The sequence below is a fragment of the Lithobates pipiens genome, unplaced genomic scaffold (assembly GCF_037356315.1).
Source record: "Lithobates pipiens isolate NorthernLeopardFrog02 unplaced genomic scaffold, aLitPip1_a1.2 Scaffold_23, whole genome shotgun sequence".
Lineage (NCBI taxonomy): Eukaryota > Metazoa > Chordata > Amphibia > Anura > Ranidae > Lithobates > Lithobates pipiens.
This window is the reverse complement of record NW_027507785.1, coordinates 230592456-230619640: the sequence shown is the minus strand read 5'-3', so window position 1 is coordinate 230619640 and position 27185 is coordinate 230592456. Positions and strand designations below refer to the sequence as shown.

General features: G+C 42.3%; 1 protein-coding gene across 6 annotated transcripts in view; it reads right to left on the bottom strand.

Moving 5' to 3' along the window:
• DIPK1A (divergent protein kinase domain 1A) overlaps nucleotides 1–27185 on the bottom strand; it is a 233511-nt gene that overhangs the window by 60773 nt on the left and 145553 nt on the right. For 5 of the 6 annotated variants that reach the window (XM_077452912.1, XM_077452908.1, XM_077452909.1 and 2 more), the window contains one exon: nucleotides 10600–10694. In XM_077452912.1, the coding sequence (XP_077309038.1) occupies nucleotides 10600–10602 (3 nt within the window). In that variant the 5' untranslated portion in view covers nucleotides 10603–10694. Of the gene's footprint in view, nucleotides 1–10599; nucleotides 10695–15969; nucleotides 16087–27185 lie in introns of those variants that run through there. The other variant, XM_077452911.1, reaches the window with a different exon arrangement.

Sequence of the window (27185 nt, the reverse complement as noted above, 5' to 3'; positions counted from 1 at the left end):
AACAAAGCTAACATGATAGTGGCTCAACTTTTCCAAATCTGGACAAAGATCAAGGATACATTTAACCTTGCATCTACCATTTCCCCACTTACCACATTCCTCGGTGATAAGAGATTTTCTCTTTCTTTAGATGTCTATAATCAATATGCTTTATGGTCTAAATACAAACTTTCTACACTGGGCTCCTTTATCTATAAATCTTCTTTCCCTACATTCAACTCACTTCAAATTAAGCATGACCTCCCCCCTACGGAACTCACACGTTATGACCGAATAAAACAATTTTTTGATCTTCACTATACCTTACAACCCCTCTCTTCAGAAACACTCTTTGAACACATTTGTCTGCACTCCTCTAGAGACAGAGGTCTCATCTCACTACTCTATAACCTGTTAAACTCCTCCTCCACCCCGGAAAAATCTGCCCCAATGATACAATGGGAGGAGGAGCTTAACTGTTCTTTCACCCCAGAACTTTGGAGTGAGATGACTGACAACCTCCGGAAAAGTAATAAAGCAATTGCCTTTAGAGAAACCCCTCTCAAACTATTTTCAAGATGGTACATGACCCCCTCCAAAATTCACTCCTTTTATCCCGAAACTTCCCCTAATTGCTTCAGGGGCTGCACAGAACCAGGCACATATGCTCATATTTTCTGGAGTTGCCCTCATCTTCAACCCATATGGCAAACCGCTATCACCAGATTTGAGCTATCCTCAAAGCACAAAGTCTCCCTTACACCACAAGTATGCATATTGTATGCCAATCTCCCTAACACTCCTACTCCCTGCACGAGACTGTTTCACTCTCTCATTAGCTCGATACAATGGATGATTGCTTTAAATTGGAGAACTAATACCCTTCTCTGGTCGCAAGTTTTGAACCGTATGGAAATGCTCAAGCTATCAGAAAGAATTCACCATACTTTATATGACAGTATGCACATCTTCAACAACAAATGGTTATACTGGTCCCTACCTTGATCACATGCTGGTACCCCCACTCGAAATCTCTCTTCTCTCTTTATGTCCTGTACATAAAATCGTAATTCTACTATCTGTATCACTTTTCCCATCCCCTCTAATTTCTGTACCACCCTCACATTATGTTAACCCTAGCTTGTATTATCATCTACGTTTTATGCTATATCTTTACTGAAAATTATTTTTATATGCATTTTATTTGTATTTTCTAACTGACAAATAAAGCTTTTGTAAACAAAAAAAGAAATCTAACAAAGAGGATTAAAACAAGTAAATATGATATTACTTTCCTATATATCTATTTACTAATGTTAGCAGCATAAGGTTTAAAAATAGTCTGTGTTCATTGAGAGTTAAGACCTGCTTCAGTGTAATTCAAATATTTTCAATTAAATTAAAAAGGGACAGCTAGTAAATACACTATATTGTCAAAAGTATTGTGACATCTGCCTTTACACGCACATGACCTTTAATAGTAGGGGCGAAACAACTAATCGATTAACAGTGACATTATTACATTGATCAGTGCTATAAAAATGCATCAATGTAAAAATGACTTGAGTAGGTTAAGGGGTTAGCAGTAGGAGGCGATCAAGGGGTTAAATGTGTTTCCTCAGCGTGTACTAACTGTAGGGGGGATGGGCTGGCAGGGACATGGATCACCGTGAACAGTAGATCTTTGTCATGTCTCCTGTCAGAATGGGGAGCCGCCTTGTTTACAAAGGCAGATCCCCAATCTACCTACATACAATTGTGGGTCACCCGCAGGAGGCGCAAACCACCCGCCATCGCACCTGCAGGAGCTGCTGTACAGCTACTGCGATTTGGGCAGGAGAGCCGACCTGCCACAGTAGAACGACGGCGGCTGGTTGGCAAGCGGTTAAACCTTGTCGACAGCCTTCCCATAAGAGTTGAAGCCATTATAGCTGCAAAGGGTGTTCAATATTGAACACTATGGAATAAGACTGGGATGCCATTAAAGTGCGTGTAAAAGCAGGCATCCCAATACTTCTGACAATATAGTGTACTGTATGTCATTAGGAACCGCTGTTCTGTAAATTATAAAGGATATCTTGAAGTGCTAGTGGTAGGGCTCAATGTGGCTCTATGGAAGGTAGTAAGCTCTTATAATCAACTCCTGTTTCAGGTAGTGTTTGTGTGGAGCTTAACTGACCGCCGCACGCCGATTTACGCTGGCAGAATGGCATGGGCAGGCAAAAGGGCGTACCCGTATGTCCCTTTAACTTTACCGCCTAGAGGGCGGGTGCCCGCTGCTGCAGAGTGCCCGCGGGTCCCACAAACTTGATGTTCACCAGTGGCCCGTAACTGCAGCGAGGAGTGGCAGAACAGGGACACAACAAGACATTTCCCTGTTCTGCCTAGCAACATAACAGGGATCTACTGCTCACTGTCATCAGGAGCAGTGATCTCGGTCATGTTGTAGTGAGCCCACCCCCCCTACAGTTAGAAAACATCCAGGGAACACACTTAACCCCTTGATCGCCCTCTAGTGTTTAGCCCCTTCCCTGCCAGTGTCATTTATACAGTAATCAGTGGCTATTTGTAGCGCTGATCGCTGTATAAATGTCAATGGTCCCAAAATGGCATCAAAAAAGTTTCAGATTTGTCCGCGATAATGTCCCGATAAAAAAAAAAAAAAAAAAAAAAAAAAAAAAAATCGCAGATTACTGCCATTACTAGTAAAAAAAGAAAGAAAAAAAATGACATAAATCTATCCCCCATTTTGTAGACGCTATAAATTTTGCGCAAACCAATCAATATACACTTATTGCGATTTTTTTACCAATAATATGGAGAAGATTACATATCGGCCTAAACTGTGGAAGAAATTTTTTTATTTTTTGGATATTATAGCAAAAAGTAAAACATATTGTTTTTTTCTAAATTGTCAGTGTTTTTTTGTTGATAGCGCAAAAAATAAAAACCGCAGGAGGTGATCAAATACCACCAAAAAAAGTTGTATTTATGGGAAAAAAAGGACATCAGATTTGTTTGGGTACAACATCGCATGACCGCGCAATTGTCAGCTAAAGCGGCGCAGTGCAGAATCGCAAAAAATGCTCTGGTCAGGAAGGGGGTAAATCATTCCGGGGCTGAAGTGGTTAAAGTTTCTCCTGTGCTTGCCTGGGCTTTTCCAAATAAATAGTTAAACCCCTAAATATAGATATAAAAATACATAAGGTAGCTGATTCACCTGCCAAAGGACGCGTATGTCTGATCATCCATTATATTAGAGTTGCACAGTGCTGTCATACAGCACAGACCAGTTTGGAAGGGCAAGGAACCTGATTTTTATTTCCAGTTGCCATTAAAGAACACTTGCAGGTCTTGCCACTTCCCCAGCCTGTGACTGGACAGTGAAATGAGAAGCAGCATATGGACAAACTTATCTATGTCAGTTTTCTCTCTTTCCTCCAGTCAGCACATTCCTTCTTAACACATGCGTACTGCATCACAGCCGACTGACTCCTTGTGCTGCTTTTCCGAGCTCTGCTGTACAGGACTGTAAGAGGAGTTCAGCTATAACACTTTCACCTTTCTTCCCACAATCCAACAAAAATATACTCTCTTAGAGAAGAGTAGGATTAGAACATTTATTTTATTACAGCTTATATAGCGCCATCAATTTACGCAGCGCTTTACATATGATATATTGTATATTCACATCAATCCCTGCACTCAAGAGCCTTACAATCTAAGGGTACCCAACCATTTTTTTTTATACATACATGAATATAAAATGACACTTACAATAAAACTACAATACTAGGACCAATTTACCCACCAGCAGGTCTTTGGAGTGTGGGAGGAAAACCATGCAGGCACAGGGTCTTCTTTATCTTGGTGACCAACAGAGATAGATGCTGCCTGGCACAATTCCAGCTGGTATGTTTGTAGCTTGATAGAAAGTTGTGGTTATAGGGAAACATGACCGCTAAGTGTTGACAAGCATGTTATACAAGAGTGACTATGAGAACAAAAACAGCCGTCATCACTAAACATAGATGGTTGAGATAATAGCCAGTGCAAGATTGCAAAAGATGGTTTTGTTAGTGTAGTTTGTCTTTGTGAGATCTCCCTGAATTACTGTTGCTGAGACAGGAAGGAAGGCAGAAATCTCTTCGAAGAACATGGACAGCAAATAAACTACATTTGCAGAACCATCTTTTGCCATCTTACACTGGTTATATTCTCAACCATCTATGTTTAGTGATGACAGCTGTTTTTGTTCTCATAGTCACTCCTGTATAACATGCTTATCAACACTTATCAACACTCATGTTTCCCCATAACCACAACTTTCTATAAAGCTAAAAACATGCCAGCTGGAAGTGTGCCAGGCAGTATCCATCACCCTGCTGGTCACCAAGATAAAGAGGACCATTATTTGTGACATGTTGCTTCTTCTGCTTTCCTCTTACTTACCATGGTCAGCTGAACACCAACTTGTAATTAGGTTTTAATTTTCTCTTTCCATTTGGGGAATTTTCTGTACCTTTATAGGTTTGCTTTGCGCTGTGCTATTTATTGTGTTGCTGTTTGTTTTTACTCTTTTCAATTTCTCGGTTTAATTTTCTGCATACACTTTGCAAATCAGGATGGTGTAGTGGGAAGAATTTTAATGTTCACGTACACAGTTCTTTTTATTTGTTTTCTGCTGATTTTAATTGATCAAAGATATTTTGTCTCAATTCACATGTGCATAATTTTACAAAGATGATTGTATGGCTTTTCACTTGTTAAAATACTAAACTCTTCTGCATGGAATGAGCAGTGAGGTCCTAAGAGGTGTCTACCAAGGAGTGCAGAAAACAGAGCCACCAAATTGAGATAAAATAAAAACAGAGATAATTAAACCCTTGTGATGGAGAAATTAATATTTCCTCGATTGTGGCTCACTAATGCACAGGAATGCCTCCAAAACCTGGTTAAAGGGCCACACAAAGACATAAGGATGGTTTTACCTTAACTGACCCAATTGCTTTAGGAGTGTCATTGTAAACTGACCATTTGGCCAAGCACTAATTTTCTTTCAGGAACTGTGTTTTCTTCCTGAAAAGGTGTTATTTTCCAAACTGTTACCTCTGGTTGTTACATACTCACTAGTCCTGTATATACTACAGCTAAAACTTGTAATAGCTAGTCTTGTCCCAGAGCAGTTTAATTCATGTGCCTGGTTTAAACATCTCTGCCAAGCCAGAAATGGGGGGGGGGGGTTCCTTGGCAGGAAAGGCATCTACAGCTAAAGTATTTCACATTTTCCAATATTATTACATTTGTTATTTGGATCTGTGTTTGTCATTACTTAAATATTATACCAACAAGTGTATGTGTAGTCTCTTTGCACATCTCAAAAAGCCCCAAAAACTTAAATGATCATGTAACCGTGATAAAACACCTTTGCAAAAAAAAATACTTCGACTAGTTTCAACATTAATGGAATAATAAATTGGTTGTTATACTGACAGGGTGACAATGCTGCTCCTCCGAAGATGAACATTACGTAAATGTTGTCACCCTAGGAAAGGAAAGTGCATTACTGACAAGTTCCTTGGGTGAAAAAAAAAGGGAGAAAATATGTGAAAAGACAAATTATAAAGCCACAACATCTAAGTACATGTTAGCTGCAATAAATTATATTTTTGCACTAACACTTTAAGGTAAAATACCAATTCATGATAAATACATTATTTACATGGTTATAGGTCCATTCCATGAGAAGAAATAATGACTGCACACTTATGTAATATTTATGTTATTGAACTGCGCATTTTCTTAAAAAAAAAACAAAAAAAAAAAAAAACACTAAAAGATAAACTGATGAAGGTTTGTAAATGATGCTATTATAGCGCCTACTGGCTCTTCAATCACCCATCCACTGGCATGCCTATTATAGAGACCTGTGCAATTCTAAAATAATAACACACACTACAACATAATAACTGTTACCACAGCAAAACTGAAAGACGTGCCAAACGATATGAATCTGTATCCAAGTTATTTACTGAATGACATTGCTGCCTGGTTAAATGATTATGCATCCAGCAAGTACTGACTCCCTGTGCTTCTGGCTCTCTTAGCAGTTGCATGGTTTGGTATGGCTTCTATTGTGCCCTTGCTTCTCTGAGTCACATTTTATCCCTGTGCTCATTTTCCAAGTAATTTATTCTTCCTAAACTAAAAGAATCTCTGGTGATAAGATTCTGATTTCTGAATTTAACATATGCAAATGTAATATGAAAGCTACTACAGTTTTAAATTTCGAGAAAACCTTTCTAATCTAAATTACGTTTCTTCCATGGAGAATCATACAATTACAACAAAGCAATAGTTCAGCCCTTTCTATTTTTGTTATTACAGTTTAGAAAATTGAAGTAAAATATCTGATTGACAGCTCAGCATTATGGCTTCCTCTGTAATGCCAATGTTAATTTAGCAGCTAAATTATATTTTACTATTAAGATGTCCCAAAGATATCTTTAGTAAAGAATCCTTACTAATAACCATATGCCAGAGTCACACTGTAAAAAGTTCAAGTTGGCCTGCTAAATAATGTGTATTTATGAGCATGCCAGATCTCAAACTGCCAGGGATCTATGGGGCTATTAAAATTTTAGCTCTTGTGTGTGGCCCTTTTACCCACGAATGTCATAGTTGAGTAGGTTTATACCAACTAGGATATAATAAAAAAATAAATAAATACAGCTACCACAATGCAATTTATATGCTTTACTACAGCATTAAAACAGAACGTCAGCCTCACACGTTTCTGTCCCATCTAGGTCTACCTCTGGTGGAAACCTGTGCTTCTTTTTCATTTTCTCCCCTTCCACTCCCCATTGTTTGCCTTTAAATTCTGAATAAAGGGCATTGCAGCAGGTACACTCTTGGTTTGAGATACCCAGTCTGCTACAACACCTAATGATTGCCTTCAACAGGGGGTGTCAATTGCTGCTGCTGTGTCTTTGGTGCAAACATCTTCCATAGAGAGTTTTATCCGGATTAGAAAGGGTTACTACAGAGGACACCAAATGCAGCTAATGATATGCTATAAGTTGTTGTATTGTTCTCAATGTGTAAATGCAATGTTTTTTCTCAGTGAGTAGAATGAACTGCTGTGTGCACCAATATCCACTTACACAGAAACTGTGATGAGTATGGAAGAGGTGCTTAGACTAGTGTCCTATGGTGTGCCGTGTGATCTGGACTCCAAACATGCAACACACAGCATTGGGTTCACTGTCTTTTATGGTTTACATTTAGGGAAAGCTGTGTGCATTAGTGTAGACAGGCATGATGTCTGCTAAATGTCAATCACTGTTGAGTGGGTGTTACTGCAGTAATGTGCTGGCTCCACCGGACTTCTCGTACAGGCTTGTGCACAAAAGGATGACAAAAAGCATGGATATTCATGTAACCTTTTCTCTCTACAATTTTATGGCAAAAAAAACCTAGATAAATGCTAAAATAGGAGAAGCTGCACAATGTGAAGGGGAAAGTACAAACATACAGATTAATGTAGACTGGGTTTTATGCTTTAAGACGTTCAATATTGCTTGAATGTCATTATTGTTATAATTATTAATTATCCTGAAATTAAAGTAAAATAGCAGTCATATTACCTCAAAACTATGACCTGCATCTAATAGCTTTAAAGTAGATTTGATTATGGCTTTGTAGTGTTACAACTTGTGCACAGAATATGAAGTGCAACACAGTTGTCAAAGGACCCCCAAAGACCAGAGGATATCCAGAGTCATTAAAAAAAAATTATCGGCAGTGGCGTTGCTAAGGGGTGGCTTTTGGGGCTATAGCTCTCTGGAATCTGGAGCCCATAGTCTCTGCAGGGGTCCCTAAGGGGAGGGGAGGCTCTCTGGGGACCCTGATGCAAGGGGGAGGCTCTCTGGGGACCCTGATTTTTAAGGGTGCTCTCTGGGGACCCCGATTTTTAAGGGGAGGCTCTCTGTGGACCCTCATTTAAGGGGGAGGCTCTCTGGGGACCCCGATGTAAGGGTGGGCCTCTCTGGGGACCCCGATGTAAGGGTGGGCCTCTCTGGGGACCCCGATGTAAGGGTGGGCCTCTCTGGGGACCCCGATGTAAGGGTGGGCCTCTCGGGACCCCGATGTAAGGGGGGGCCTCTCTGGGGACCCCCATGTAAGGGGGGGCCTCTCTGGGGACCCCCATGTAAGGGGGGGCCTCTCTGGGGACCCCCATGTAAGGGGGGGCCTCTCTGGGGACCCCCATGTAAGGGGGGGCCTCTCTGGGGACCCCCATGTAAGGGGGGGCCTCTCTGGGGACCCCCATGTAAGGGGGGGGCTCTCTGGGGACCCCCATGTAAGGGGGGGGCTCTCTGGGGACCCCCATGTAAGGGGGGGGCTCTGTGGGGACCCCCATGTAAGGGGGGCTCTGTGGGGACCCCCCGATGTAAGGGGGGGCTCTCTGGGGACCCCCCGATGTAAGGGGGGGCGCTCTGGGGACCCCGATGTAAGGGGGGGGCGCTCTGGGGACCCCGATGTAAGGGGGGGGGGCTCTGGGGACCCCAATGTAAGGGGGGGCTCTGGGGACCCCAATGTAAGGGGGGGCTCTGGGGACCCCAATGTAAGGGGGGGCTCTGGGGACCCCAATGTAAGGGGGGGCTCTGGGGACCCCAATGTAAGGGGGGGCTCTGGGGACCCCAATGTAAGGGGGGGCTCTGGGGACCCCAATGTAAGGGGGGGCTCTCTGGGGATATATAGACACACACACATGTATATTGCTGTATATATGGTGTATGCCCATCCAAGCGTATGACTTTTACTACGCTGCTATGGGCTCTAGCCACAGATCTTTTGTAGACCTAGCAACACCCCTGCTTATTGGTGTAGTAATACAGCTGTCTATCCTGTCAGTTTTAATTTGCTAAATGCTAATGTACCATGAAAGTCATCTATCCCACAAGGGGAGGATCATTCAATGCAAAATGAGTGAAGCTGAACTTTAAATAGCATACGTTATTTTTGCAATGTTTGCCAATCAGCTTCCAGGGCTGTGGGCTGGCCTGCCACCTTCCAGAAGTTCATACTAACCACTAAGACCTATACCAATCATAGGATTGGTATATAGAATATCAGAAGGGGTGGGCCAACTCTTGATATTGGTATGTAACAGCAGCCTGGAATTTGTTGAGCCCAGGTACAAGAGGAAAAAGTATTTAATGCTGTAGCCTGTCCCATAACGTTATGGTCCCTTGACGTGCACTTCAACTCCAGACATTCCTCTTACTTTCCAGTGTGATTGAAATTAATGTTTAATCCATGATAATTAGGCTCATGTAACTTCGGGCAGTCATGAGGCGTACATCACTTGCAAGTTTTAAGTGTCGCATTGCAACAGAAAACTAGCTTTCTTGCCAATGTATAACCTAGACCTGTCTCCCTGTTGGAGTACTTCTCAAAGATAAAACATTGATTGAATTTTGCATAATGTCAAACATCTGACATCTTAGGCTGACAGATAATTCAATACATTAGTTCCCGTAATGGTATAACTCCAGTGAATCACGAATCCTTGGCTATCTGTTGCTTTATTACAAAAAAAAAGTGCAGTTGCTGAGGGCAAACTGGTCTTCAACGGCTGGCCATGATCATAAAACGGATATTACAAGCAATGAATCTAGGTAATGTTCATTGATCTGTGATAGAGCGTCCTAATTCAGCCTGGATTTGGGGAAATGTTATGAAGAGCTTTGTGAGTAAAAGGTAATTCTCTGTGTGAAGAAGCACTTCATCAGCCACTTCTCCAGATGGAATCATTTTACTCTGAGAAGAAAACGTTAGAAGGACGCAGCGTTGTATGACAAGCTTGGCGTCACGTATCACTGCAGTGTCGGAAAATATACTTCTTGGTTTTTGCAGCTGTATACCGAATGAAGACCAGAATCTGACTTTTCTGGCTGAATCTATAATGTATCTCGCTTTTTATATAGATATATGGGGATGTGATCTTACCCACCTTTGTTAATATTATAAAGCCTAAGTATTTTCTCTTAAAAATGCATATTGTGCTTCCTGCTTTACAGATCCTCTTGTTTCGGTACAATTGTTTGGACATGAGACATCCACTGCAAGTATTTATCATTAAGCAAAACCTATTCAGATAAAGTTATATACAGAAGCAAAACACGGATATGTGAGGCATTTTCAGATTTTGATGGAATGTGTGTGTATGAGAATAATCAGATGTCCACCCATTGTTAGCTCTTCCTTAGAAAAACTATTGCGATCATAACTGATCTCCAGAGATCAAAAGAGCCATCAATGTCTGTCTTTCCACTCTATTGCTCCTCATTCCCATCTGCATTGATATAAACTAACTCAGCTTAGACACCTTACAAGTTTTAGACTTTGCTGACTTGAGCAAGGTTGGCTCATTTGGTAGTTTTTGCCAATCATTCAGCAAGGAGGCGTACTGCACTGTCTAAGAACCACTAGAAAGAATGCATTAAAAATGTGTTTACACAAGATGATCATGCAAAAAATGCCACAAAAAAGCTAATGCACATAATACAAAATTAAGGGAAAACCCTTAACCTCAGGCAACACAGCCGGTCTTACCATTAAAGATGATGAGCTTGTAGGGTACAGCTTCAGATTAATGAGGTGACAGCACTGGTGCTCCTCCTAGGTGTGTGTGCATGGATGCATCGGTCCTGGAGAGGAAAACAAAATATTTCACTTACATAGAACTGCAGCATCTAATACTATTAAAGTCATACATGCTAGGCTTTAGGCATATAGTGGACAAATATTACTGTATTTTAGATTTTTTTTTATACAGTACAAGTTTTCAAGTTGTACTAATAAACTAAAAATATGAAAAAGAATCTTATAATTTTAATTTCAAAGAGTAAATAAAGCAGGTTGCAAATAAGTTAATCAGACCTTTCAGCGATCTACTATTTAACGAATATATGAATCCACTGTTCAGTGTATATCAACCACTATCACTACATCTCCACTTTATCAATATAGGTCATTAGTGAATGGATAACATTTTACAGCTCAGTGCATCTCCTGCAATGCCGTGCTCCAGGGGTACTAGTTACTATCATCTTCCTGCCCTTTAAGATGACATATAGTCACATAGTTGGATTGAATGGGTTTAACCACTTGCCGCCCGCCATATAGCAAAATGACATTGGCAAAGTGGTTGCGTTATCCTGAACGGGCGTCATATGACGTTATCAGGATATCAAGCCGCTGTGCACCCGCGGGGGCGTGCATCGCGGCAATTGTTGTTGCGGTGCGTCAGTATGACATACCGCAACTTTCGGGTCCTATCAGCTATTACTTTTGCAAAAACCAATAAACATATGCTTATTGGGATTGGCATGTAGCAGAATACATATTGGCCTAAATTGATGCTTTTTTTCACTTTTTTTTATTGGATGCTTTCAGAGCAGAAAGTAAAAAATATTGTTTTTCTTTCAAAATTGTTGGTAATTCTTTGCTTATATTTAAAAAAAAATAAAAAACTGCAGGCGATTAAAGCGGGGTTCCCACAAAAAAAAAAAAAAAAAAGGCAGCAGCTACAAATACTGCAGCTACTGACTTAATAAATGGACACTTACCTGTCCCAGGGTCCAGCGATGCGGGGGATTGAAGTCCTGCTCGTCCCCCCCTCCGCTCGGCGGTGCCAGCATTTTAACTGTGGGCACCAAGCTGTGGCTTCACAGCCAGGCACTCGCTGGGCATGAGCGAGCCGTGCCACGTGCTGTCATTGGCCGTGCAATCATCTGGGACCGGATACGTGTCACAGATGATTGACAAGAGGGAGGGGGGAGAGGCGATCTCCCTTCCTGCGCCGTGACATCAGGAGCATAGGAGCAGAAGGAGGCAGACCACAAGGGACCCCCTAGCAACATGCATTTAGAGGTGAGTAAAAAAAATAAAAATCTTTCTCCAAATGTTTTTTTCTTTCAATTTTTTTTAATACATTTTTTTTGGGGGAGGGGAGGTGGAACTCCACCTTAAACACCTCCAAAAGAAAGCTCTACTTGTGGAAAACAAAAAGTTGCACTAAAGTAACGCAGTGCCGTAGCACAAAAAATTGCTTGGTCAGGAAAGGAGTTAAATCTTCTGAAGGTGAAGTGGTTAATGTGGTAATCGATTCAGGTAATATGTGCTATGGCAATAGAGTTTACAGTTTTTTTTTCTTATATTTTAAAGTTGCACTTCAGTTTGTGAAAAAGCAATATTTGTTTGTTTATGAAAATTGGAAATTTTAAAAGATGTTCTATACGGCTAAATCTGTGTCTGTACTGAATGTTCAAACCTGAATACCATATATAATTACATGTTATTAGATTTTTACTTCATGAGTATGAGTTTGGAAATTCTAGAGAAATGCTTAAATAATGCATTACAATTTAACCGCTTCAATACAGGGCATTTTCTCCCTTTTCCTGCTCAGGCCTATTTTCAGCTTTCAGGGCTGTAACATTTTGAATGACAATTGCGCTGTCATGTAACACTGTACCCATATGAAAATTTTGATCATTGAGCTTTTCTTTTGGTGGTATTCAATCACCTCTGATGCTTTATTTTTTGCGCTATAAACAAAAAAAAGGGCAATTAAAAAAAAAATATATATATATTTTTTTACTTTTTGCTATAATAAATATCCCAATTAAAAAAAATAAAAGTCTTCCTCAGTTTAGGCCAATGTGTATTCTTCTACATGTTTTTGGTTAAAAAAAAAAAAAAAAAAAACGCAAACAGCCTATATTGATTGGTTTGCGCAAAAGTTATAGTGTCTACAAAATAGGTTATTCATTTATGGCATTTATTTATTTTAATTTTTTTACTAGTAATGGCGGCGATTTGCGATTTTTGTCAGGGGTGTGACATTGCGGTGGACAGATCGGACACTTGACGCTATTTTGGAACCATTGACAATTATACAGCGATCTGTGCTATAAATATGCACTGATTACTGTATAAATGTCACCAGCAGGGAAGGGGGTTAACACCAGGGGACGATAAAGGGGTTAAATGTGTTACTTAGGGAGTGATTCTAACTGTGGTGGGATGGAACTGACTGAGGGAGGTGACCCATCAGTGTTCCTATATACTAGGAACACACGATCTGTCTCCTCTCCCCTGACAGGACGTGGATCTGTGTGTTTACCGATAGACAGTGGACCCTAAATTGTCGGGAAGCCGAGGACATCATATGACGGCCCAGGATGGCAGAGCCACCTTGCGGCCTTCATATTACAATTACCCGGGATGGTAAGTGGTTGACTAAACCCATTACATTTTATTTAACTATAATGTACTGGAGATTTTAGTTGACTAAAAAAGACTTGGGCTTCATGTATACTGAAGTCTCTAAACTCACATTTAGGAGCAGTTGGGCATTTTTTTCCAGCAGCCCCTGAAATCTCCTCTGTTATCTTGTGTGTTCATGTACACTCAGATGTTTATAGTCATTTTGAGGCAGTTTCGTTTGCTGACACTTTTTTTTTTTGAAAGCAGATAAATCACGTTCAGGACTGCAGTTTACCGCATTTCAAACGCCAAATGCTTGTAACTGCTTGTAAACACGTGTAAACTTTAAGGTACAGCGTTAAAGTGGAAGACCATGCCAAAACTAAAATCCCTGCTTGCAGACAGGGAGCTTATCAGAATCTAGAGGCTTTAACAAAGGGGCTCCCCCATGTGAATGTGTAGAGGTACATTATACCCCTACTCATTCACCCCCCAAAAGAGACAGTTCTGACAAGTCGGAGGCAGGGAGACAGCAGTGGCGGAGAAGACAGCACCGGAGACAGATTTTTTTTAAATAAAGAACTAAATAAAACCATCTCTTGTTTTTATTTACACTACACTGCCTTTTTTGGGGTGAATGGGTAGAGGTATAATGTACCCCATGCTTATTCACATGGGGGTGGGTGGACCGCAGACTCCCACAACAACCGCCCAGGGTTGTCGGGAGGAGGCTCTTGTCCCTATCAACATGGGGACAATGTGTTTTATGGTGGGGGAACAGAGCCCTCGCTATCCCAAAGCACCCACATCCCCCATGTTGATGGCGTGTGGCCTGGTCTAGTCCAGGGGGGTGCACACTCCTCTCTCCCTTTTCCTGACCTGCTGGGCTTCATGCTTGGATAAGGATCTGGTATTTATTTTGTAGGGGGGGGGGTTTTACCCGCACCTTTTTTTTTTTGCGTGGTTTCCTTTCAAGATCCATACCAGACTTAAAGGGCCAGGTATAGATCTTGGGGGGGGGGGGGGGGGATGCTGTTTTTTTTTTTACATTTTGGCTTGGGGTTCCCCTTCAAGATCCTCAGAGCACAAGACGCACCACAAGTCGGATCATGATGATCTGAAATGGATGTGACTTCTATTTAAATCAATGGGTTGAAAGTTGGATCAGTTAAGATGGATTTCATAGGGACCCATCGATTTTGAATAGAGGCAGAAAGACACTGCTAAATACTAACACAGATAAACGCACATGAACAGCACAGCAAAAGGCAACTAAAAGTCGCATTTTCCTGGTGTTGGTAATGGCTTTTGCAGCTAATTTTTTCTAATGCCATGTGTGCATGAAGCCTTAAACTAAAACAATTTAGATGACTAAAATCCGACAAACTAAAATGGCATTTTAGCAAAAAGACTCACTAAAACTACATTTAAAATCAAAATTAACACTGCTAAGCAGTACCCTGAAAACAACCTTTTTGTCGGGAATTCCTCCTGAAAAAAACAGTGTACCCTTTGGGATGTGAATGTGCCTAGGCACTCCTGTACCCACAGACTCATAGTTGTATACCTGCAGTGTGAGATCTAAGTCATGGCTGCCCGTGGCTACTAGTGATAGGAGATTTGCCGATGACATTACTGTGCTTCATGTTGAAGACTGAGACAAGAATAGGCAAAGCCCGGTCTCTACCAAGATGGCTGACTCAGCGCAGAGTCACATTTGAGACCAATGGCATAGTAAGTCAGTAATGGGAAAACATCAACTGCAGGGGGACCACAGGCAATACTGGTGACTAGTCATTTCCTCTCTGTCTGCCTTATATTATTGGACACAGCTTCCAAAGTTAATTTACTCATTAAGTTATTGGTTCCCAGTCTTTGGTTATATTTTTCATATTCAAGGCACTGTAACCTGAGTTCATCAGTTCATGTGCTTTAAAAATCTTTTGAGTCCAATTTGGAAGCCCTAATTGTTACAAAATTTTGTGAACATTCAACCTTAAATGGCCACCATTTTGTTTTGTATAGATCTATGAAATTGCAGCCTTTTCATCAATTGCAGATGCAGGGACAGGAAGTTGTGCGTAAAATCTCCCCATCGTGGTCACAGACAGAAAATAAAACCCGACAGAACTTTTAGCTGTCTGAAGTTCGGCTTTAACTGTGGACCACAAAAAGTTGCTCACCTTGAGAAACAGTGCTTCAGGTAAAACAGTAGGCTTCTTTTTTGTACTAAATAACAATATGCACACTGACAGGAAAATTGCTAGTCTGAGCGGCTATTGTGATCATTTATATGAAGAACACAATAAAAATAAAAGCTGAAAAGCTCCACTAGAGGAACGGGATATAAAAATAAAAGCTTCAAGACTCTAAATTTTAAGTTCTCCTCACCTAAAACCATTTGCTTTAATAGTGCACGCTAGAAATGCCCAGCTCAGATTCCTTGTTGGATCACAAATTCCTTCCTCCCTGGAGCACAAAGAAGGATATCTATGTGCTGCCAGCATTACGTCCAAGTAATTGATGTCTATTTTTATTAGACACCCATAGTTAGCTCATGATTAAGTTCCCAGCCACAATTTACACGGTTAAGCAGCTGACAAGGTGATCTTTTTATGAGGTACCCAAGCTACCCAATCATAGAAGTTGTCGTTTTTCAATTGTTCAATGAATCTATAATCTCACACACACACACACACACACAATGCTCACGTTTTCAGGATTTCTATTCTGTGGGGAGAAATTCACGACTTCCAAACTCAGCTTGTCTCAGGGTTATTTACTGCGCAGCTTTGAATTGTGACCACTGATCTGAGTGAAGTGATTTTGTAATCCTAAAATTTATTTTCTGGAACCCTATCGGGAAGAATTAACATAACATTCATTTTTTGACCTTCACATTGTCTTGTATTAAGCAGATTTCAGACGGGTGGGTCTGATGCAATGTGCAGGTTCTTATAAAAGTTTGGCTGGTTATGTATAGGGCACATTTCTGGGTCAGGATATGGTGTAAAATCTACATAAAAAACCAGATGCAACGATTTGGAAATCTCATAATCCTCTATTTTATTCACAATAGCAAACATATTAAATGTTTAAAATGAGAAAATGTACCATTTAAAAAAAAAAATTTGCTATAATTTTGAAAATGATGGCAGCAACACGTGTCAAAAATGTTGGGACAGGGCCATGTTTACCACGGTGTAGACTCCCCTCTTAACACTCTGTGAATGTTTGGGAATTGAGACCAATTGCTGAAGGTTTGGGAGAAGAAAGTTGTCCCATTCTTGCATGATATAGAATGCTTACTGCTTAACAGTTTGGGTCTTTGTCATATTTTTCATTTCAATATGTGCCAAATATTTTCAATTGGTGAAAAGTCTGAACTGCAGACAGCCCAGACTTTTAATATAAGGACACTTACCTGTCCAGGGGGTCCAGTGCTGTCCTCACTCGAGTCTGTTCTTCACTGGGCTTCGGGTCCCTAGTGTTAGCATCTTAACTAGGAGAAACTAGCTGTGAAGCCTTGTGGCTGTGTTTCGTGAATGGTCCTGCCATCTTCTGGGTCCTGTGATAGGCCCCAGAAGGCTGTAGGCAAAATGGGGAGGGGTGAACTACCTCTTGGATCTCCTGGGCAATCTGGGCGGAAGTTTAAACTGGTACCTGTCAAAACCAGATACCCGCTCTCTCCCAAAAAAAAATGAAGTGCCAAATGCAAAATGGGGTGGGGGCTTGGATGGGGTCCTGCTTTCTAGCTCCCTTGTTACCTCCTCCCATGCTCGGCTTCAAGACTTCTCCAGAGCCTCTCCCATCCTCTGGAACTCCATGCCCCAGTCTGTCCGATCAGCCCCTACCCTGTCCACCTTTAGGAGTTCCCTGAAAACTCATTTATTCAGGAAAGCATATCCCACACCCACCTAACTGTCCCCGAGCCACCCCCATCAAATCATTCTCTGCAGCTATTACCTTTTGTACCACCACCCCCTCCCTTTAGAATGTAAACTCTACGAGCAGGGCCCTCCTGTACCTTTTGTATTGTACTGTAATTGCGTTGTCCCCCTATACATTGTAAAGCTCTGCGTAAACTGTTGGCACTATATAAATCGTGTATAATAATAATAAAAACTAGCGGAGCTTCTCGCTTTTTACACTTTAAGCACCTGGGTTCTTTTATTACAAAGCCATGCTATGGTCATCGATGCAGGATGCAGTTTAGCATCGTCCTGCTGAAACATGCAAGGCCTTCCCTGAAAAAGCCACTTTGATGGGAACATATGCTGCTCTAAAACCTGGATACATCTTTCAGCACTGATGGTGCCTTTCTAGATGAGCAAGCTGCCCATTCAATACGCACTAATGTACCCACATATCAGAGATGCAGGCTTTTGTGTGAAGCACCATTCGCAAGCTGGAAGAATGTCAGACCAATTCATTTGACCACAAAAAAGTTTTCCACTTTGAAACAGGCCATTTTAAATGAGCTTTGGCCCAAAGAGGATGGTGGCATTTCTGGATCATGTTCAGATATGGCTTCTTTGCATGACAGAGCTTTAACTTGCATTTTTAGATGTTCACAGACAATGATTTTTGTTAATATTCTTGTGCCCATGCAGTGATGTCCATCACAGAAAAATGCCTGTTTTTTTTGTTCCTTTTTTCAAATATTTTTTTATTGAGGTTTACCGAAAAATAGAGACATTAACGGAATATAAGCTCAATGTTCACAAATATCACTTTTTAACCACTAAAGGACCAGGCCTATTTTTCAAACTTGTTGTTTACAAGTTAAAAAAAATTTTTTTGCTAGAAAATTACTTAGAACCTCCAAACACTATATATATTTTTTCAGACACCCTAGAGAATAAAATGGCGGTAATTGTGCAGGGGTCTTACAAATGCCTTTTTGTTTGGAAAAAAAAAAATACTTTTTTGAAAAAAATTAGAAAAATTAAAACAGTAAAGGTTGCCCATTTTTTTTTTTTTATATTGTGAAAGATACTGTTACACCTTGTAAATTGATACCCAATATGTCATGCTTCAAAATTGTGCCCATTCGTGGAATGGCAACAAACTTTGACCCTTAAAAATCTCCATAGGTGACGTTTAAAAAGCTCTACAGGTCTGAATTAGAGAAGTTCTTTTGCTAGAATTATTGCTCTCACTCCAACGATATCTCACATGTGTGGGTGCGACTTACGTATGTGCACGAGCACTGAGGGATGGAGTGCTTTAAAAAAAAAATCTTGTTTAAATTTACTTTATATTTTTACACTGTCCTTTAAAAAAAAACAAAAAAAAAAACACACAATTTGGATCACTTTTATTCCTATTACAAGGAATGTAAACATCCCTTGTAATAGAAAAAAAAGCATCACAGGACCTCTTTAATGTGAGATCTGGGGTCAAAAAGACATTTACACTTCGCTTCCATTATCCAACGTCATTGAGTCAAGTGGGGGCCACCATTCCCTCACTTGACACAATGCATCAGAGGGGAAAGACTCGAATCGTCTCTGCCACTACCGACGGCTCCAGTAGATGGCAGAGACGTCCAGAATGGGGCGGGAGGCGGGTGGGCACCTCTTCCACCACCAATAAAGTGGATCTTGCAGCGAATCCGCCGCAGAAACCATTTTCATCTGAAAGCGAATCGCCCTCCGTTTAAGAATATACTGGGGTTATGGCATCCATCTTCTGCCATGACAATGGTATTCAACGTCAAAATACCGATGCATAATCATGGCGGCAGTCCAAAAGTGGTTAAACAGCAAAGACATTGTGAAATAAGCATGAGCATAACTACCTTGAATGACATGGTTTCGATGAATGCAATATTACTGTTGGAACACTATAGCGCTAAATAACAGCATAGATAAACTGATATAACTTGAAAATAAATCAGAAGTAAAAAGAGAAAAAAGGAGGGAAGGAAAAGTGAAAGAGTAAGGTGTCACCATGCCTTTTTTTCATGCAGTGCCATCTTAGGGCCTGAAGATCACAGACATCCAGTAGTGTTTTGCCCTTGTCCCTTTTCTATTCTGGGATTCTCTGAACCTTTTGATAATATATTTAAAGGCGCAGCTTTTCACAGATAGAAGTAACGATGGACAGAGGTTCACCTAAGACACTCTCTCTCCCCAAGATGCTCTTTTTATACCCAATCATGTTCCTGACCTGTTGTCAATTAACCTTGTTGCAAAATGTTCTTCTGGCTCATGTTAGTACCACTTTGATAGCTTGTTGCCCTGTTCCAACTTTTTTGAGACAGGTTTCTGCCATTAATTTTAACATTAACTTCTTTTTTTCCATTAAAGGGTACACTTTCTCTGTTTAAACATTTGATGTATTTTCTATTGTGATTAAAATATGGAATTCTGAGATTTGCAAATCATTGCATTTTGTTTTTATGTAGATTTTACACAGCATCTCAAATTTTTTGGACTTAAGATTGTAATTTAATTACATCTATCGCCTTAAAATACAGCACAGGTATGTCAGGAACTTTCATTCCACTTTGGAACTTGAGGATGTGTGCTTAAACAGTGACTTGACAAAGTCAGTAGTTACATATAACCTAAGCCCAGAAATTGATGCAGGTCCTGGGAACCCCAGAGATACTTTCAAAATGGAATTTATGTACCAGCAATGTCTTGCATAATAACACCACTTTAGGGCCTGTTTTAACTGTGCTTGTGATGTCATCAGTTTAAGACACTTTTGAGCTCTTTCAGGTGCATCTGACTCACAGTTGACCTCCTCCTGACCTGCTTCAAGCAGATCAATTGTTGGAAATGCAAATCCCACTTGAAGCGAACAAAAACGCAACAACACAAGTCCTTATTTAGGAGGCTCATCTAACTTAGGTTACTTTAAAGGCTAACTTCACCTTCTGTGCCATATTACATGCCTATTTAAGGTGTAACGTGCTGCAAACGTAACCACTTAAAATCCTTTCTACTGGAATCAATGAAGATTGTGCCATGTACATGTAAGAGCTGAACTGCAGGTCTGGGAAGCATTTAAAGCAAAGTTATCCAACATTGGGCAGGCTGAAAGATCTCAATAGAGATATGAATAGTGGAGTATAATTTATTGCAAAAACCACTCAATTTTGGGAAGAGAAGCCAGGCTTTCTGGAACCTGAAGATCCCATATTAAGAGAGATCTCAAGAGAAAGATCAAATGTTGTACAAGTAATATTTAGGGGGGTTTTTTGAGGGCAAATTATTGGGGGCATCGATTTGCAAATGACCTGTAATATTAGTGATCTCTAAGCCCCTGTACACATGGTCGGAGATTTCGACAACCAAATCCGTCGGATTTTCTCCGTCGGATTTTGTCTGTCGGATCTTGTCCGAAACTGTTGCATACACACGGTCGGACTAAGTTGTCGAAAAATCCGATCTTTCAGAACGTGATGACGTAATTTTGTTACGATGGGACTACATTCAGGCTAGTAGCCAATAGCTTTGATGTAGGAATTTGATCTGAGCATGCGTGGCACTTGGTCCGATCAAAATTCGCTACACATGATCGGAGTATGTCCGACCGGCCCAGTTGGTCGGGAAATATTTCCAACATGTTGGAAAATTGGGTCCGACGGATATTCCGATGGAATCAGTCCGATGCATACCACACACAGTTGGATTACCCGACGACACGGTCCGATAGGACACATTCCGACGGATTCTCCGACCGTGTGTACAAAGGCTAACAAATTCCTAATAACACGTCTCCCGTCAATGCCCGTCTCCTGAAGCATGGACCAAGCCTCTAACAGCTCCGATAGCATTTTGCAGTTTTGGATTATGCCCATAGTACTTAACCATTTCTGCTGCGTATCTGTGGTCTCTGATTAATTTCTGTAGCGTTATGTTATTTAAATACAATATTCTATCTGCAGCCTTTTGATGATCCCTTCAGGGTTTGCACTTAAGGGCTGATATATGAAGAGAGTTGATCGGCACTGACCAATGCTAACAGACCTAGAAACAAAAAGCCCAAAGTAAGGAACAAATTTTTACGGATGACTCTGAATAACAAAAAGTCATTTTTGACATAGGTTTATGTTTGAATTGCTTTTTGTTGTCGACAATACTTATGATAAATGATGACACAAACAAATAACTGTCACACAAGGGGCTATGTTTTGTTTTTCTTTCTAGCAAACCAATCTCAGCTGTGCTTTCTACCTTTCAAGCTAGGCCATTATGTGTATTTATGAGTGACAGCAACAATCCTTTATATTACTGCTTTGTTGATTACTTGAAACAGACACTGTCCATTTATTTTCTTTATTTTGACAGACACTAATTGACTATATGAGAGAGAGCGGTCATAAACATGGAGGAGATCTCTCATCAACAGAGAAGTGAAGAGTTTATCCCATTGTTATGTTAACTAGCACCATATTTTTTTTAACCACCTCAATACAGGGCACTTACACCCCCTTCCTGCCCAGGCCATTTTTCAGCTTTTAGCACTGTCACACTTTGAGTGACAATTGCACGGTCATGCACCACTATAACCATGTGAAATTTTTATCATTCTCTTCACATAAGCAAAGCTTTCTTTTGGTGGTATTTAATAACTTCTGGGGGTTTTTTGTTTTGTTTTTTAGGAAAAAAATAAGTACTTATTCTCCTTCACTGATAGGTGCCGATGAGGCAGCACTGATGAGGTTGCACTGATGAGGAGGCATGAATATGTTGCACTTATGGGTACCGATAGGTGGCACTGGTTTACAAAGATAGGTGGCACTGGTGGGCACAGATAGGCCGAACGGATAGGCAGCATTGATTGGCAATGATGGGCATCAGTGATGGGAAGCAGCGATAGCCAGCACTGACTGGCATCACTAATGGCCACTGATTGCTGCCAATTGTGGGCACTGATGGCACGTAATTGTAATCAGGGCACTGATGATCAGAACAAGAGCCTACTGCCCAGCTGTCATTTGACGGTGGGCGGGCGGTAAGTGGTTAAAGAACTTTGTTTCAGGAGTACTGAAAGGGCAGCACCTTAGTATAGCAATTTCTGATTCACTTGGGTTGATTTACTAAAACTGGAGAGTGCAAGATCTAGTGCAGTTGTGCATGGTAGCCAATCGCCTTCTAACTTCAGCTTGTTCAATTAGGCTTTCGCAAAAAAAAAAAAAACCTGGAAGCTGATTGGTTTCTATGTAGAGCTGCACCAGATTATGGACTCTACAATTTTAGTAAATCATCCACACTGGGTTATATTTACTAAAACTAGTGCACTCAGAATTTGGTGCAGCTGTTTATAATATCCAATCAGCTTCTAACTTCAGCTTGTTCAATTAAGCTTTGGCAATAAAACCTGGAAGCAAATTGGTCTCTGTTCAGGGTTGCACCAGATCTTGCACTCTCCAGCCTTACTAAATAAACCCCTGTGTCGGTATACAGTATGATCATTTGTGACAATATATACAGCAAGAGTCCTCAAACTTTCTAAACTAGGGCTCATTCACTGCCTTTCAGACTTCATGGGGCCAGACTGTGGACAGTGGAAGTAGAAAATGTAACAGCATCATTGATAGAAAAATAAAAAAAATTACCTAGTATCTGTATTCATTGAAAGTGGAGGAACAATAACCATCCTTCGTGTCAGTGGAAGGACTAGGGCCCCATCACTGGTGCTTGCGGGAGGACTAGGGCCCCATCGCTGGTGCTTGCGGGAGGACTAGGGCCCCATCGCTGGTGCTTGCGGGAGGACTAGGGCCCCATCGCTGGAGCTTGCGGGAGGACTAGGGCCCCATCGCTGGAGCTTGCGGGAGGACTAGGGCCCCATCGCTGGAGCTTGCGGGAGGACTAGCGCCCCATCGCTGGAGCTTGCGGGAGGACTAGCGCCCCATCGCTGGAGCTTGCGGGAGGACTAGCGCCCCATCGCTGGAGCTTGCGGGAGGACTAGCGCCCCATCGCTGGAGCTTGCGGGAGGACTAGCGCCCCATCGCTGGAGCTTGCGGGAGGACTAGCGCCCCATCGCTGGAGCTTGCGGGAGGACTAGCGCCCCATCGCTGGAGCTTGCGGGAGGACTAGCGCCCCATCGCTGGAGCTTGCGGGAGGACTAGCGCCCCATCGCTGGAGCTTGCGGGAGGACTAGCGCCCCATCGCTGGAGCTTGCGGGAGGACTAGCGCCCCATCGCTGGAGCTTGCGGGAGGACTAGCGCCCCATCGCTGGAGCTTGCGGGAGGACTAGCGCCCCATCGCTGGAGCTTGCGGGAGGACTAGCGCCCCATCGCTGGAGCTTGCGGGAGGACTAGCGCCCCATCGCTGGAGCTTGCGGGAGGACTAGCGCCCCATCGCTGGAGCTTGCGGGTGGACTAGCGCCCCATCGCTGGAGCTTGCGGGTGGACTAGCGCCCCATCGCTGGAGCTTGCGGGAGGACTAGCGCCCCATCGCTGGAGCTTGCGGGAGGACTAGCGCCCCATCGCTGGAGCTTGCGGGAGGACTAGCGCCCCATCGCTGGAGCTTGCGGGAGGACTAGCGCCCCACCGCTGGAGCTTGCGGGAGGACTAGCGCCCCACCGCTGGAGCTTGCGGGAGGACTAGCGCCCCACCGCTGGAGCTTGCGGGAGGACTAGCGCCCCACCGCTGGAGCTTGCGGGAGGACTAGCGCCCCATCGCTGGAGCTTGCGGGAGGACTAGCGCCCCATCGCTGGAGCTTGCGGGAGGACTAGCGCCCCATCGCTGGAGCTTGCGGGAGGACTAGCGCCCCATCGCTGGAGCTTGCGGGAGGACTAGCGCCCCATCGCTGGAGCTTGCGGGAGGACTAGCGCCCCATCGCTGGAGCTTGCGGGAGGACTAGCGCCCCATCGCTGGAGCTTGCGGGAGGACTAGCGCCCCATCGCTGGAGCTTGCGGGAGGACTAGCGCCCCATCGCTGGAGCTTGCGGGAGGACTAGCGCCCCATCGCTGGAGCTTGCGGGAGGACTAGCGCCCCATCGCTGGAGCTTGCGGGAGGACTAGCGCCCCATCACTGGTGTTTGTGGGAGGACCAGCGCCCCATCACTGGTGTTTGTGGGAGGACTAGCGCCCCATCACTGGTGTTTGTGGGAGGACTAGCGCCCCATCACTGGTGTCAGTGGAAAAATGTCCCATTAATAGTATCAGTGGAAGGAACAGTGTCCCATCATTTGGGGTTTATGGGAGTTATAGTGCCTCATCGTTGGTGTCAGTAAAATAATAGTGCCCCACCTTTGCTTTAAGTAGAAGGAATAATGTATTGTCCTATCATTAGTTTCAGTGAGAGGAATGATGTCCTATCTATATGATCAGTGGGACGAATAATGTACTATCTAGGGTCAGTGGGAGGAATAGTGCACTGTCAATAAGGTTAGTGATAGAAACAGCACTGCATCATTGGTGTTAGTGGGCAGAATAGTGCCCCATCACTTGTTTCCCGCTTGTGCCCAATAGTTGGCGTCAATGGATAAAAAACCATGTCCCATCAATATTGTCAGTGGGAGAAATAGTTCCCCGTCAGTATGGTCAGATGAAGCAACAGTGCCCTATAGTTGGGGTCAGTGGAAGCAACGGTGCCCCCTTTGTTAGTGTTGGAGGAAGGAATTGTGCGCCATCAATAATGTCAGTGAGGGGAAGTTCACTAAGGCTTAATGTACATGGGACATTTTTACAACCTCTCCTGAATGATTCAACTTGACAGATAGTAACCAACGTTTAAAACATCAGTTTTGCTGCGTTTGTGTTTAGAAGCATTTTTTTCAAATAGCCCAAAAAAAAAAAAAAAAAAACGCCTGTAAACTAAACGCGGCTAAAACGCGAGTTGGTGCGTTTACAAGCTGTTACAGTCATTTGGCATTTCAAATGCCTCTGAACATCTGTCCTGAATGCTTTTTTTCCCCCCAAAAAATGCCTCTAAACTCAACTGCCTAGAAACGACCGTAAACGACCCTGTGTACATGTGCTGATAAGATAACAGAGGAGAGTTTAGGGGCAGCTGAAAAAAAAACACCCAACTGCTCCTAAATGTCCGTTTACCAGCAGCAGTGTACATGAGGCTTAAGGCCTCTTGTACACTGCTGCCTGTAAACGAACATTCGTTTTTTCCATCCAGTGTAATCTTATGTGTACATGTACACAGGCTCGTTTGTTGTCATTTTTAGGCAGTTGCGTTTAGAGACTGTTCTTCGGACGCTGAAAAATGGGTTCAGATGTTGAGTTTACCAGTGTTTTAGATGCCAGACGCAGTACCGGCATCTAGCTGCATTTTCATTCAAAAGCGTTTTTAAAAGGTGCCCTTTTTTTACATTTCCAAATTTTGTTCAATGACCAGGCCATTTTTTGCGATACGCACTGCGTTGTTTTAACTGACAACTGCGCAGTCGTGCAATGTTTTACCCAAACAAAATTGACGTCCTTTTTTTTCCCCTCACAAATAGAGCTTTCTTTTGGTGCCATTTGATCATCTCTGTGTTTTTTATTTTTTGTGCTATAAACTTTATTTTTACTAGTAATGGCGGCGATCTGCAATTTTTATCGAGACACTGACATTATGCGGACAAAAATGCACAGATTACGGTATAAATGTCACTGGCAGGGAAGAGGTTAACACTAGGGGGCAACCAAGGAGTTAACTGTGTTCCCTACATCTGTGTTCTAACTGTGGGGGATGGGACTGACTATAGGAGATGAGAGATCGTGGTTTCCAGCTCATAGGAACTCGCAATCTCTCTCTCAGCTCACAGAACAGGGATTTGTGTGTTCTCACACACACACACACAACCCCCCAGCTGTGCAGCGTGCATGTGCCTGCTATCCCGCTTAAAGGGACTGACGTACACCTACGACGGTTCGTGGGATTGTGTCGACCTGCCGCAGTACAATGATGGCAGCTAGTCGGCAAGTGGTTAAAAATGATGAAAAATAACTAAAAAACACTTTTAAACACTTGTAATTGCTTGCAAGCTTGATAGACCATTTAATATACCCCTAATGTGCCAAGGATCCAATACACTATTAGCATTGCTGTAAGCTAAAGTAGAATGGGAATTTGACCCATATGTTCAAACTTTGAGATTTGAACCAGATGACCCCACCATTGCGCTTGACCCCCTCCCTACTTGATCAAATATAATTGCATAAAATTTAATATCTGGCGGTTTTAATGATTTTGCCCTCATCTTAAGTTTCTAGGTAGTCACAAAAAGATGTTCCTCTGGTGGCACGCTCTTCCTCATGTTCGTGTCCATGCCTGTTAGAGGGTGGCAAACCTTTTGAAGGAGAAGGTCAAAAGGTGGCAATAGACATGCGGGTAAACTTATAGAATTTATCTGGGTAACTACGCAGCTGGATATACAAGTTTGAAAAGTATCCTGCAGACATGCGTTGTGAAATCAATAGATGAGTCCAGTAGCAAGAAAATCTGGTCCTCTCACGCAATTTCCGATGTCTTTCAGGCCTCAGCAACGTCGGGAGCATTTCCTCACATATGCTCATTATGGGATTCATAGTCAAAGCACCAAAATTAAGAGAGGTAATTGCAAGTACACTGCTCTCTCAGCTGCTGCTGCTCACTCTGGTCTCACAGGATGGCTGAAATAGTTAATACTGTTTTTGTGATTTGTAAGCATTTGGGAGGGTCTCCTGATGTAATCTTTAAAAACCGCTCCTAGACGCAAAACGCTGCTAAACACGAATAAAAAGACGTTTTTAAACGCTGGTTTCCAGCTGTCAAGGAAAACGTTCAGAAGAGGTTGCCTGAGTGTCCCGTGTACATTAGGCCCAAGAGCTGGGTAAAAGGCAAGCAAGTGGCAGCATTGAGACTGCAGTTTGGGAACCACCAATCTAAAACGTACTTATGGAAGTTTATATATATATATATATATATATATAGAGATATATCTCTATATATATATATATAGATATATATCTCTATATATATATATATA